At 58.2% G+C, this 14629-nt stretch overlaps 1 protein-coding gene across 1 annotated transcript; it reads right to left on the reverse strand.

Annotated features, from left to right (window-relative positions):
* Window positions 1-9304: 9304 nt before the first annotated feature.
* NEUROD2 (neuronal differentiation 2) lies at window positions 9305-13453 on the reverse strand. Its single transcript, XM_032617043.1, has 2 exons — window positions 13225-13453; window positions 9305-12097 (listed from the first exon to the last, which is right to left on the reverse strand). The coding sequence occupies exon 2, from the start codon at window positions 12090-12092 to the stop codon at window positions 10944-10946; it is 1149 nt and encodes a 382-aa protein (XP_032472934.1). The 5' UTR covers window positions 12093-12097; window positions 13225-13453; the 3' UTR covers window positions 9305-10943.
* Between the last annotated feature and the right edge of the window lie 1176 nt (window positions 13454-14629).

The raw sequence follows: 14629 nt of genomic DNA on the forward strand, positions 1-14629 counted from the left end.
AAGAAGAGAAGCAGAAGAAGAGTAAGTGGAAGAGAAAGGATACTGGATCTCCTAAAGTTTTTTGTTTTTTGTTTGTTTGTTTTTTCCTAAAGTTTTTTTGACCTCGTAATTATTCTTTCTTTTTTTCCTATCAAGAGGGAAGAAGCCAAGCCTAGGATACAAGCTGGGCAAAATATGTGTCCTTACCTATAGTATAGGTATAACCAGAGTCCCAAATTCATAGGGTGGTTGAGATGATCATCAGGTCATGTACAATGCTTGTCAGTTACTGATACATAATAAACTCCAAACATATGCTAGTTTCCATGTTGTTGCTGCATCTTGGTCTTGCACTAGGATCAGCTGAGAAATCTTTCATCTATGACTAGAACTTCTTGCTGCAGTCTCAGGTCCACCTTTGGGCACTGTGATTTTCCCAGCTTTTCAAATTTACTCCTGAAGAGAAAGAGCCAGGAGGTTTGCTGGGGTACAGAGGGGGAACCTCATGGTCCAGGGAACAGGGCACCCATCAGGGGCCATTAAGGATGTCTTCCTGGATTCCTGAAAAAGCTGGACCCTGGACCTACATCAGTGTTTCTCTGCCCAGACTGGAGCCTCAGCACCCCACCCTATTCAGTGCCGGTGCCTTGGTCCTCCTCAAGCCTGTACGGATGTGGACATGTGGGGCATTTCTTCCAGACTGCTCTCCCAACCTCGATTCCTTTGCCTTTTTTCTACCTATCCCTCACCTTCTTTCTTCTCAGGAATCTAGTTGGGAGAAAAGGAATTCCCTCACTATTTAGAGGTGTGGGATTTCCCCACCCTTCACAGGCCAAACGGATGGCCTCATTCTGGAGGTCAAGGAAGCATGTGGGGGCTGGTACAAGGAGGGGTGAGGGGTGGCAGGGCAGCCCCCTTGTCCTCCCATTCCCCCCAGCTCCTGTCTCATCACTGTCACTATTCAATCATAGCAGATGGGCTGCAGCTGTGAGCGCCAGCCCGGCACACAGGCTGGTCCGTGCCACTTGGGAGAGAAGGAAGAGAAAGGGAGGGAGGGAGGGAAGGAGGAGGGATGAAAGGAGGAGGGAGAGAGGAAAGGGAAGAAGAGGAGGAGGAGGAAAAGGAAGAGAGTGGAGGAGGAGAGAGATGACTTGAAGAGAAAGAAGACTTGGTACCTTTTATGCCTCTCCCATCCCAGCAGGAGAGCAGAGGCCAGGACTGGGCTCACAAGCTGGGCAGTGCCAGGCAAGATGGGCATATGCCCTTGATTACTACCAGGACTGCAGGCCAAGCCTCTGCAGCCACCACGGCCTCATAAATCAGTTTTTAAGTAGCAACCACATGGACATTTCCCAGCTGAGTGGCCTGGCCTCTGTTAGCCCAGCTAGGGCAGCCCAGGTGGAGGGGCAGGTGCCAGGTCAAGGCAGGGAGAGAGAGAGGTTGTCATCAAGGCTTGATGGGCAATGGGGTTGGAACTTGTTCAGGGAAAACCTAGGGGCAGGGGCTCCCACCAGTAAGGAGTAGGTAAGAAGGTGACAAGTGCTTGGCAGTGGGTCCAGAGCCCCCAGTTAGGGCTCCTAGACGCTGCCCTGGGCTCCCCTGGGGGAAGAGGAGGACGGTGCTGCCACTGGAACCTCTTCCCTCCAGGCCCCCCTCCCACTAGGAATCTATGTGAGTGTCAGGGCAGTGTGAGGGCCTGTGCACTTGGGTATCTGAATGTGCTCACAGCTCCTGTTGGGTAAGAAGGTATGTCCCCACTATCTAGCCCAGGCCCAGCACAGACCAAGTATCTGTAAAACTGCTTGAATGAATAAGTGATTGAGTGTGAAGGGGGCCAGTTATGCATGTTTACAAGAAGGGGAGCATTCATATCTGAGTGTGTATGATCTCTGAGTTGTGTGTATGTGTGTTTGTGGAGGGTGTCTGTGGGTGTTCTGAGGAGATCTAGCCTGACAGACATCCTTCCACATCCTCCTTTGCAGGATCTCCACCCCACACAGCCCTCCTGGGCCCTGATTCTCCCCTTCTGAGGACCCACCAGTAGCACAGCAGCTCCTGAATTTCACACCCCCAGTCCGATCCCCAGATCGGCGCCCCCCTCCTCCTCCCTGTGCAGGCCAGCGTTGGTGGCTGGGGGTGGGGGCTTGGCTGAGGATGGGGGGGGGGTGTCGGGAGTCCCGCCCCTGGAACCGCGGGCAGAACCGCAGGTGGGGCGCCCAGCCTTCCTGCGCCCGGTGCCTCTTCCCTGGGTGAACAGATGTCTCGGAATTTTAGATGTGCTCTCCGCCCCTCCTCGCAATAACCCCCACCCCCACCCCAAGCTGGCACCGGCTGTGGTGTGGCGCCCTCCCTTCCCCCACCTCCGACAGCAGAACCGGCTGATGGATCGGGGAGCGCGGCCGGAGGCCTGGGCCGAGGGGCGGCGGAGGCCCGCGGGGTCGCGGCAGCGGGCTGGGCCGAGTCTCGGAGGCTCCTGGCGCGGAGGGAACCGGGGACGGTGCGACTCGGCCTCTTGCCTTCTCTCGTTCCTTCCCTTCTGCCGCAGCTCCTCAGTCCCGTCTCTCTTCGGTCCTCTGTCCGCGATCTACGGTCTCTCTGCCCCACCCCACAGCCCAGCCGCGTCTATGCAGACCCCCTCCGCACAGAGCCTCCCGCTTCGAGACAGAAACACCTCCTGGCAACTTCGGCGGAATTCTTCCCTCCAGAGACCCCTTTCCCTGCATTCCGCGAGCCACCCCATCCCCAGCTGGCCGCCCGCCCGCCCTCAGTAGAAACCCGGAGCTTATCCGGAGAATATGGAGGGAGGGTAGGAGGGGAGGAGGCTCCAGATTAGGGAGGCTGACGAGGCCGGTCGGCCCGGGCTGAGAGACACCCAAATTCTCTAACCGCTGCTAATTAACGAGCAATCCAATTCCGTGGACCCCCAACTCGGGGAAGGCGGGAGGGACCCGCTGAGGGCAGGCGGGGGCCTTGGCAGGGCTCGGCAGCCGGGTGGTGCCAGGCGCCCTCCCCCACCCCACCCCCACCCGCCAGCATTCCGAGGTAACAGGCATTTGTTACCCAGCTCGTGCCAGGAGCGATTGGCAGGTTCGAGTAGGCACAGTCATTCCGCACACAGATGTCCCTGTGCTCACTCTTCTGATATGAATTCTGTCAGCTCCAAATCTGAGGGAGATGAGCAGACAGCCACACAGACAGTTACAGACACAGACACAGACAGTGCAATTGTCTGGAGGACACAGAACTCCACAGATATTTTTCTTCCCTGAAAAAAAAATTGAATGAAAGAAAAATAAGAAAGGCTCCCACTAATTTGGGGAGACGTGTCTGAACCCCTGAGAGTGGCCCTCACTCCTTCCATCCTCCCTGGGTTGCCTGCCCAGACTCTTCCAGCCTCCCCCAGCACCCCACAACAGCATCCCTGAACTTCAAATCATTGCAACTAGAGTTGTTGCAACCAGAGCTCCAGAGTTGAAGCCTGGGAGGTCTGCTCCCTGACCCAGAACCCAGAATTTCTGAACCCCTGCAAAGCTCTAGAATATCACCAAGGTGTAGGTTCCAGTCGTCTAGAATCTCTGAAATTAAAAATTCCACAACTTCCACTCCAGGGCAAATTGTGCCCAGTGCCCAATCTTTGGATCACCTTCTCCATTAGAGAGGGGGAACTGGGCACTGTCTGGTGCCCTGGATTGGAGGGCCCCGCATGCCTGGTACTCACCGGCTGTCCCCAGCCTTGGCAACCAGCCCCAAATGCAGTCTGCCCTTTGACTTAGGAATGTGGAAAGGTCAGGCCCCATGACTCCTGCCCCTTTCTGGCACTCTTTTCCCAGCTCCAGTTCCCATCCTGACCCTCCACACCAAGGTGGACTTGGCTATTCCACCTCTGCCTGTCCGCCCTGCCCCCCTCCCTGCGGCTGGGGGAGCGACCTGGTTGGTCACTGGGCATCTGTGAGCAGAGCGGGCATGAAGAGCCACTGGGGTTTTGTTCTCCCTGGGCAGCCCATGCTGGTGGAAGAAGGGGAGGCAGGCAAAGGGGGCAAAGAAACTCCACAATGTCGGAGGAGAGGGCACAGAAGGGTTTGGGTTGTGGTTTGTTGGATTGTTTTTTAAATTTTTTCTTTCTTTCTTTTTTAAAGCAAAAGCCCCCATCCTGTGTCATCATTTTTATGGGATCTGCAATTCTGGCAAAAATCTGTCTTTAATTTAGCTGTCCATATAAAACTCCTCACTGTATAATAATGAACAGATGCCATGGAATTTAAGCTGGAGCCTCAGCTCCTCCCCGCTTTCCCCCCGCGCCTGGCACCGGGCACCGGGCACCGGCTGAGTGGCACAGACTGGCACCAACGCGCGAGCGAAGGGTGGGCAGGGGGCGACCTGGGCTCAGCGCCAGGGCTCTGGGGTGGTGAAGAGGTGTCCAGGCGCCGGGCTTAGCCAGCCGGGAGCTTTTCTCGTGGAGGCACCAAGGGAGAAGTGTTTGAGGAATTTTTCTGTCTTTTGCTACAAAGAGATCAGTAGTTAAGGATTTTGTTTTGGTTTTGCTTAGGGGCTGTGTGGTTCTTCTCAGATTTTTAAAAAAAGCACCTCCCTCCCCCCAATATAAACCCAAGTGTTTTCGCTATTTTAACTGAGTTGTTTTGAACCCACCCGCTGCGCGGCGCCCCGGCCTCTGCCTCCGAGCCCAGCCGAGCGCTCGTTCGCTGCAAGCGGGATCCGTTCCACAGCCGGCCGGCCCACGGAATCCTGGGCGCCGTCGCCCCCGGGGACTCCCGGGCACCTCCCGCAGGGCAGGAGTACCCTGTTGCCCTCCAGGAGTGAGGCTGGATGTGGCATCTGAGTAAGCAGCAGGAGAGGTGAAGGCAAGAGAGAAATCCCTACTTGCCCCACACGATTCGCTCACTTTTCCCAAGGGGAAAGAAAAAACTCTGCGAGTCCAGTGTCCCCTGCTGCCTCCGCCTGTGGTCGAGAAAGCAGGCATCGACTCGGGATTGAGGGGTTGGTTCTGAGCACCACCACCACCACCCCGCCCACCTCTCGCCTTTAATGCGACTCTGGCGAGAACAGATGTCCCAAGCCGGGCGGACTGCCCAGACCCCGCCCAGCTGTGCCCTTGGCGAAGACTTGGCTGAGGGTAGGAACTGGCACGCGGGTCCCCAAAGGGGTTTGGGGGCCCCCTCGGCCCTGGCGGACCTGACTTCGCAGCCTTGGCCTCCTGGCTAGCACAGCCTCGGGCGGGAAGTGGAAGCGCCCCAGAAAGACCTGTTCCTAATTCAATTAATTCCGAAAAGAGGAATGAGACGCAGACAGGAGTGGAGAGAAGCCCAGAGAAAGGTTCGAATAACGGAACACCGGGCACACGCTCTCGGCTCTGGAACCCTGCAACCGCAGTCCGCCTGGGAGGCTGCGCTGGGCTCCTGCGCTGGAGTGGGCAGGCAAGTGGGCAGCAGCAGAACACACCCAGGCACACATCTGGGCAGCGTCTCCACCCAGCGCAGTGCCCCAGCTCCTTTGGCACAGGCAGCATCTAGGGGTTCCCTCGCCCTCTCCCCCGCCCCGAGTGCCCCAGCTTCCCCTCCCCGCACTAGGGGGCTGAGGTCCCCATTCAGTGGCATCTGCCCCCAGAAACAGGTTGCCCTCCTGCTTGTGAGCCCAGGCTTGGTCTGGGTGTTCTCATGCTGGCACTCCTGAGCGGGTGGGGTGCTCCTACCCCATTGCTTTAGGGTGGAGAAAATTTCAGAGAGCAATAACGACCCTCCCAAGGTGTCTGTGCCCTTTCTTACCACTTCTCAACCAGGAAAACTTTGTCCGGAATTTTAAAAGAATGAGGAATAGAAAGGCAGAAGCCACTTCAGGATTTGGAAAAGGAACAGGCTTTCAAGACTTTTCACCGCTCAGGTCGTCACCTCCCCTCTGGGCCTGTGGCCAGTGCCTGGGCACCCAACCCTAAAGAAAGAAAAGTGACAGTGTCTTGGGCTGTGAGCTGAGAAGCCTGTTGTGACAGCCAAGGCCCGTCTGCCCCCTCCTACATCTCACCAAAAGAAAAAGCTTTCTCCTTTGAGCACACATGGGCAAGTCAGGTGTGGAATCCTGTGCTCACCCTTGCTGTCACACGGGGGGCCTGGGAGTGGATGTCAAGGCCAGGGCTGGTCAGGCCTGGCCTCCACTGTCTCTTTCTTCCTGCCTTCCTTGAGAATTAAACTGTGGAATCTAGAACTATCCCTCCGTCTCAATGTTCCCTCAAATCAACAGATTCCTCCAAGGAGCAGGCAACTTCAGGTTAAAGATTTTGGGGAAGAGGAGGAAGAAAATGTTGCCCGAGAGGGAATGAAACCTCTGACCTCTGAGGGGGAATCCTTTTGCATCTCCCTTCTTGTGGACTTTCCCGTAAAAGGGAAAAAGAGAGAAGTAAACACAAGACAGTGGAATCTAGGGTGTGTCAGGACTTCCCTGTCGCTGACTCCAATGGGGCTCAGTTTCCCTGGATTGTACTCAATGATTTATGGAGCTGTCCTGGGTGATGAAATCAGAGCTGAGGGTTCACTGGAGGTTCACTTGGGGGTCAGGGTCCAGATCCTGGCTGAAATAGGGTTAAACGGGGAGAATCAGTAGTGCTTTCCCTCTCTCCCCTGATGTACAAATGACCTGGACTCAGAGACATCTCTATTTCCCAGTCATTTCCAAACGCTGGACTTTGAATGGGGGTGGGAAAGTCAAGAGCAGGATGCCCTCCGGATTGATCTCGGCTCCAGCCTTCGGTTTGACAGCCCAGGGGTTGAGCTGAGACGGCTGGTTCCTGCTTGGAGATCCCATTGCTCAGGCTCGGGCAAGAAGGGCATGCGACGTCTCCCCTTGCCCTCTCCCTCCCACCGCTCTGGCCCCTTTTTTCCTCCCCGCCCCCCAAAACACACCTCCTTCTGTTCCTGGAGCTTCTCCGTGTGTGCGCGCAGAAGTGGGAGAGCAGCGAGAGAAAAAGACCTGCGAGGGGGAGTTTGGGGCCGTGTGTCCGCGCGCATCTTCTTCTCCTGCTCATCTCGCCAGGGAAGCTGAGTGTTGGGGAGGGGGGCGATGGGAGAATAGAGCACAGCCGGAGTGCAGAGAGGTGGGGGAAGGGTCAGGAATTGGGAAAAGGGCGGCTCACGAGGACGCCGGTTTCACAAGATGCGGAGGCGCTAGGGATCCCCGCCCCCAAAGGGGCCCCGGGCGCTCCGTCCGCCCGAAGTGACCACAGACGCAGCGGCCCAAGAGTCGTCAGCATCCTTGGAAAGGGCTCGGATCCGGCTTCAAAAACAGAATCGAGCCGCGTGGAAGAGCAAAGCGCAGGAGTCTATGGTTTGGCCCGGGGAGCCACGTGGAGGGGTCTTTTGCGTCGGGCCCCAAGCCATTTGGATGCCACCCAGCCCGGGACTTCAGAGGGCGTTCTGGGAAACCAGCTGAATCGGAGGGAATCCCAATTAACCTTGCTCTTAGGGCAGGAAAAGACTCAGGCCTCGGGATGTGTACCGAGTTCCTTTTCTCTCCAGTTGCCCCTGCCAGGCCATGACCCATGCCATGAGCAGAACTGACTCCTTCAGATTTGGGTCTGAGGTTCTCACCTTGGTCCATACTCCATGCAAGAAGTGAGGGAGATTGAAGGTGGGCCGACTTCTTTCTCCTAAGAATAGGGGTGATTTAGAGGTCTATAAGAGCCCCCGCCTTAGACCACCGACAGGGGCGAATCCTCAGAACGAAAGGCCCAGTTCTAAATCTCACGCTAGAGAAGCGATCCTACGAGAATTCCAGAGAACGCGGTGAAATTTGGAAAGGATTCCAGTGAAATTCTCCGAAAACTGTAGGAGAGTTCCGCCCAGAATTCCGGCAGGCCAGGCATTGGGAAGGGCCTTACGCTGCGCGGCACTCCCTGGAGCCAGGGAAGCTCGGCCTCCCTCTGGGGCAGGAAGAAAGCGCGAGGCTGGACGAGCGTCAGCACCCGGGAGCGGACAGCTCCCGGCCCGGTCCCTGCTCCGCGCCATCCATCCCGGGGTGAAGGAAGGAGGGCCACGTCTCTACTGGGATGGTCATTTAGGGGAGTCGCCGCGCTCAGGGTCAGAGAGTATAATCCGATCTTCCCTTTTGCACCTAGGGAGTCCTTCTTCAACTACCTTTCCCTTTCCCCCTTTGTCAGGGTGCTCTCGTTTTGGGGTCTTGGATCCAACCTTTAAAAGCCTCAGCGTGCCTTACCTCAAACCGCAAACTTAACACTACAACGCCCATTTCTGCTCTGAAACGGGCAGAAATATTTATGAAAAAATAATTTAAATAAGCAAACTCAGAAACAGTCTGGTCCTGGTACTCCTAAGTGTATTCAGGCTTTGGGATGGGGGGGGCCTTTGGGACTTAGACCCCTCTCCAAATATTCCAGGGGGCACTGATGTCTGGGGGGGGGGGGAGTTCTTTCCGGGAAGTCAGTTCAGAGCAGCCTCTGTCCCTGAGGATCGGAGAAAGAACTCTGGGGCTATCTTGCCTGAGAGGGGGAAGCGGCTTGGGCCGAAGGCTCCTCCGAGGCGCCCTTCCTCCGTCTGCCTAAGTTGAGGGCTTCCTTCTACCGGGAGCTGCACCAGGCAGGAAGGGGGTTGTCCCTGTGTAGACCACAGGGCTTCTCGAGGCCCTGTCAGGGGAAGCCTGTGGCTAGGTCAAGCTCCACTCTGTCTACCTGGTGGACTCCTAGACTCAGGTCCCCTCATAGAACTCTGGGGTGCTCCTCCAACTTCATCAACACCCCTACAAATTTCAGAGTTCCTGAGGCTGAAAAAGGCTGATTCCCTTGAGTCCACTGAAATTGCAAATTTAAGACTGAAAAGACTTCTCCCATTAATATTTCATCCTCATAACTTTATAGTTTTTTGTTTTTTTATTTTAAAACACCCCTGTCTGGCTCAAATGGTTGTCTCTTCATTTCTACACACTTGTTTTCTGCAGCAGTGAGCAGAGGGTTGTAAAATGACCGACTGCTCCCAACTCGGTCATTTTTCAGTGATGAAAAGATATTTTGTTTTCGAAAGAGGTGCGTGTGCATGTTTGGGAACTGAAGGAGCGTAATGAGATTACTGCAATGCTTTGTGCTGGGGGCGTGTGTGAGTCTGTGTAAGGTCTGGGAGGGGCAGAAGTATAGCTGTTTCGGTGCCCAGTGGGTGGGTGGGAGGGGGTTTAGTGTGGGAATCCTACCCAGGAATGCCCAGGGTCCCTCTACATGGCCACTGCACAGTCACTTGACTCTGTTTCTCCATCACCCGGAGTCCCAGCTCAATCCCCCGAATGAAATGAGGCCACCGTGAGAAACCAGTCCGGCTTTGCATCTCATTTACATAAATATTTATTAATCGTCATTAAACTGAACAGAAACACGCAATGCACTTCGGGTGTCCGACGGGAGTTTCATCTTCACTACAAGAGGAAGGTAAAATTGCGTGTGAGTGTGTGGGTGAGTGTGTGGGTGTGTGGCCTGTGGGTTTGCATCTTTGCAGAGTGTGTTTGGATGCCTGATCTCCTGCCTCCGGTGGGAAGAGGTTCTCCTTTTGCCCCCTTTTTTGGGAAATCTCCAGAAGGAGCCCTCAGCCCTCTCCCTGCCCACCTGCCAACCAGAGCCAAGAGGATGTCTCGGACAAAAACCCCCTCTCCAGACACTGGAAATCGCTGGGCATCTGGCGCCCACCGAGGCACAGTCGGGCAGGGGTGGGGCTGCCTCCAGTTCTCGGTCTCCTCCCTCGTCCCGGGAAAGGACAGAGTTGCCTGCGGGGAGGTGGGGTGTGCGGTGAGCTCTCCTCTCTCTGTCCCCGGACGCCCGCGCCGGGGCTGCGTGTGCGTGCGGTGTGGTGTGCGTGTGTGTCTTCCATGCAAACCCTCCCTCCCCAAACCGACCCCCCCAACAGTTTGCCATTCCATACAAATTTGGAAACAGATTTTTAAAAAACAGCAGGACGCACAGCGGGGACGGGGCGGGGGAGGGCAGTGGCACTGGGGCCCCAAATCTCCGAGTCACTGATTGTAAGAACCTGGGGAGGGGAGGGGCAGCGCCGGCCCCCACTTCACCAAAGTGCACAGATCCGCGCTTGGGCGGCGCGGCCCGCGGGCCGGGGGGGGTGGGGAGCATCCCGGGGCCGGGCCGGGCCGCTAGGCTCAGTCAGAACCTCCTTGCATAGATATTTGTGTCTTTTTATTATTGGTAGTAGTATTTTTTGCCTTTTATTGCTTCTAAAAGTTCTTACTGCGTTTTCTCTCCGATCCGGACTCTGCGTTCGGCCTCCGTCGCCTCTTAGCTTTTTTTTTTTTTTTTTTTTGTATGTTTGTTTGTTTGTTTAAAAAAGGGAAAAGGGAAAAATGGATTCTAGTTACAAATTGTCTTGGCCTCTCTCTTTCCTTCAATCCACATTCCCTCCCGCCAAAATTAAAATCACAAAACGCTTAGACTAGGGGTTAGGGATGATGAGGGCTTCCAGGTCCAGGCTCCGTGCCCTGACTTCTGCCCTCTTCAAGAAAGAGGGGGCGCCCGGCAGCTCGGTGTCTGTTCTAGTAATAATAATAATAATAGGGGGAGAACAGTATCCCACAGCTCAGCTGCCCCCTTACCAAAGCCTTTGGGCCTGCAGGGGGAAAGGGGAAGAGAAAACCTAAGTGCAGGGATTGGGAATTGGTGGTGGGGGGGGGATCTCCAGGGAGTGCCCAAAGAGGGGTCCCTGTAGAAGTACTCCCTGGGAAAGAGGAGGAGGGAACCCCTTGGGGAGAGAGAAGGCAGTCCCCTGGGGGAAGCGAGGCCCCTGGGACGGGCCACCCACAGGTAAGAGGACCGCGCTGCCTAGGAGAGCGGCACGACCGGCAGCCCGCTCCCCGCGCCCCGCGCCGGAGTAGGTGGGGTGCCCCTGCGCTCGAGGGGCCTAGGGGCAGGGGTGCGGGCAAAGGCAAAAGAAAAAGAAAGGGGCGGGCGCGAGGTCTCAGTTATGGAAAAACGCATTGAGCTCCTCGTACACGGGGCCCCGGTCGTGGTGAAGGTGCATATCGTAAGACAAGAGATTCTCCGAGTGGACGCCCCCGCGCACAGCCGACGAGCCGAAGACCAGCCCGTGGCCCGTGGGCCGCGAGCCGGGCAGCGCCGAGTAGTGCATAGAGTAATGGTAGCTCTTCTCGTGGTCGGGCGACGAGTCCTGCTTGAGCGAGAAGTTGCCATTGAGACAGAGCGGGGGGCTGAGCGGGCCCTCGTACTCGGAGCTGTTGTAGTCCGGGCTCGCACCGCCGCCGCCAGCCGCCGCGTACAGCGTCTCGTAGGCGGCGCAGTAGCCGTGGGTCCGCAGGGCGTGCGCCGCGCCGCTGCCCAGGCCGCCCGCCGCCTGGCACTGTGCGCCCGCCAGGCGCGAGCACGGGTACGGGTAGGGGTGCATGGCGAATGGGCCGCCGGAGCCGTGGAAGCGGCCCGTGCCGTCGGCGCCCTGCTCAGTGAGGAAGTTGCGCGAGTTGAGCTGCAGGCAGCCGGCCACCAGGTTGGTGGTGGGCTGCGACAGGCCCTTGCACAGCGTCTGCACGTAGGACACCAGGTCGGGTCGCTTGCCCGAGCGCAGAATCTCAGAGAGCGCCCAGATGTAGTTCTTGGCGAGGCGCAGCGTCTCGATCTTGGACAGCTTCTGTGTCTTGGAGTAGCAGGGCACCACCTTCCGCAGGTTGTCCAGCGCCGCGTTCAGGTCGTGCATGCGGTTGCGCTCCCGAGCGTTCGCCTTCTGCCGCCGCAGCTTGGAGCGCTCCAGGCGCGCCTTGGTCATCTTGCGCTTCTTGGGCCCGCGCTTCTTGGGCCGCTCGCCCTCTGCCTCGTCCAGCCCTTCCTCTTCCTCCTCTTCCTCCTCCTCCTCGCCCCCCAGCTCGCCTTCCTCCTTGACCTCGGCCAGCGCGGCCTCCGGCACCTCGTCAGCACGGAGAGGGACGGGCTTGGCGGCCCGGGCGGGCCCCGGAGCCCCGGGCCCCGGCGGAGGCGGAGGTGGCGGCGGCGCCTCGCCCTTGTCGCTTCTCGGCTCGTCGTCGTCGCCGTCGCCCCAGCTGGCGAACTTGGGCACGTCCGAGAGGAGACCGGGCTCGCTGAACAGGCGGGTCAGCATGGTGCCTGAGGGCGCCCGGCGGGCGGGAAGAGGAGAGAGCACAGAGTTAGGGGAGCGCTGGGGTCATCCCGACCCCCGTAACCCGCCTCCACCCCCGAGTCCGGTGCGGGTTCCCGCCCGGGGGGCCCTGGGTGCCCACCTCCTCCGCTTGCCCCACCCCGAGCCAGCCCAGCCCAGCCCCGCCGCCCGCCCGGGGTCTCGGCACAGGCCCTTTCTCCGGCGCTGGGCCCCGGCTCCACCCCTCGCCTGAACGAGGGGCCGCTCCCCGCGCCGGTCCTCTCCGGGTGTGGTCGGGGACAGAACAGGGGCTTTAGGGAGCAGATCTTTCGCCGGGGGGAGGCGGCGCGATCGCCAGGAAGCCTCTTCTCTCCCGGCGGTGGAGGAAGGCTGGGCGGCCGCGGTGGGGCAGCTGCCCCGCTCGGCGGCTCCGGCGGCCCGGGCCCCGCCGCCCGGCTCCCCCGCCCTCCCGTGGCTCTCACCCCCACACTCCCTAATCCAATTTGCAACTTGGCCGCGCGCCGCCCTCGGCTCGGCCCCCACCCCCGCAGCCCCAGTTCCAGAGGCGGGAGGATCGTCTCCTCCAGCCGGGCGTCCCCAGCTCCCGGAGCCGGCTCGGGGCGGCGAGGACTGAGAAAGCCGGGCGTGGGGAGGAGACTGAGAGAAGCGAGCCCCGTCCGTCTCCCCTGCGGTCAGGGACCCCCTTCCCCCCTTTAAACTGCCTCCCTCCCACACGGCTCTTCAGATCTCGTTGTATTTCGGGATTGATGGGAAAAAATCCAAATTTGTTTGTTTCCTTCTCTCTCTCTCTCTCTTTTTTTTCGGTGGTAGGGAAAGGTCGAAGGTTCCTCCGGGACAACCATGGGGGGGGTTCCCATCTCAGCCTCTTCACGCCCCCCCATGACCCTGCTTTCCCCCTCCTCCCCAAGCCCATCGCAGGCAGAGACGCCTCCCTCCGCAGCCCACTGAGCTGCAGCCCCTAGGGGAGAGGGAACCCTGGGCGCCTCCGATGCCCACCCCATTAGGGGGCATCGTCCCGGGAAGGGGGGATTTAGGGACCCTCCTGTCGGCCGAAGACGCTGCCCCCCACCCCCCAAGCGGCGGGTCAGATCTAGCTGCCTTTCGGACAACTTACCTCGGAAAGGAGTCAAGGGGAGAGGGGAGGGGAGGGGGGGGAGGGGGGCAAGAGAGAGAGGGGGGAGAAGAGGAATCTTCTTGCTTATTTCATTGTTCCCCCATCTTCAGGGAGCGGGGGCAGCGGCTCCTCAAGGCGGCAGGCGCCGGCGTCTTCAGAGCGCCATGCGAACCGCGGAGCGAGTGTGGCATCTCTACCAGGCGGGGTACCAGCCTCTATGCCAGGCCATATGGGCTTGGCACGTCACGGGCAGCAGCTATCACATGAGAGACGGTGATTGGCATGCGTCTGCATTGGGGGAGAGCCGGCTCCCCCGGGACCCGCCGCCATCTGTCACTCTCTACTCCAAAAAAAAAAAAAAAAAATTAAATAAATAAAGGAAATAAATAAATATCTCTGCCTCCCTCCCCTCCCCGCCCAACGCAGGGAGAGCAGGGATTGAGAGGGAGGTAGGAGGAGTTGCCCCCCTTGGATATAGAGTCCCCCACAAGGGAACAATGGGGTGGCAAGGCTGGAACTTGGGGGGTTTTGATGTCCCCAATTCTATGCTCCCTCCAGGGCCCTGTTCTGTCCACTTCCTCCCTTGCAGGCCCCCAAAGGTGGGTCAGGGACCAGACCCTCGGCTCTGGAGGAGGGACCTCTATGTTTGCCTCCACCCCACTCCACCCCGACCCCCAGGAGGATCCCCTCGGTCACAAAGGGACAGCTGAGGCCCCCTCCCAGGGTGGGCGTGGGGGACGTTCCTGGCCTAAGCCCCATAGGTAGATGTTGGCACCGTGCCATCCCTCATCCCTGTCTGCCCCTCCCCCACCCACCCTCACGCACACACAACATATGTGGCTGAACGCAATTCAAACCAAGGGAAAGACAGAGGAAAGGAAAGACTTGCCTGGATGTCTGTGCCTTTGCATGGGCGTGTGTGTGTCTGTGGGGACATGTGTGTGTATCAGTGGCGTCAGCTGATGGGAAAGATTTCCTTGGGTGTTTAGGGGTATATGTAGGTTGGGTTGGGAATGGAAAGGAACCCTTGGGATGAGCCAATGCACCCACCATCTGGGGGTGTGGGAGAGGGCTCAGTCTGGATTCCTAACCCAGAAACTTCTCCCTCCTCTCCCCCCCTTCCCTGCCTAACATACTTTCCCCCTGCTAGACAAGTGACCATCCCACCAGTGGCTTTGTCTCCTGTCCTCTGACTTGCTTATTTAAGGGAGGAGGGGGCTGAGCTGGGAATTGCCTAAAGTTCCTGGAAGAGGCTCAAGCATTCTCCTCCCCCTGCAAAAAAATACTGCAAGTACTGAAGCCAACTCCAGCAGTCTTGAGAGTGACCAGGGGGAGGTAGGTCAGACAGGTGTCTTGATAAGGAAGGTAGGAAATTGCTGTTTTATCTTACAGCTCACCTTTCAAC

Source organism: Phocoena sinus, chromosome 20 (genome assembly GCF_008692025.1).
Source record: "Phocoena sinus isolate mPhoSin1 chromosome 20, mPhoSin1.pri, whole genome shotgun sequence".
NCBI lineage: Eukaryota > Metazoa > Chordata > Mammalia > Artiodactyla > Phocoenidae > Phocoena > Phocoena sinus.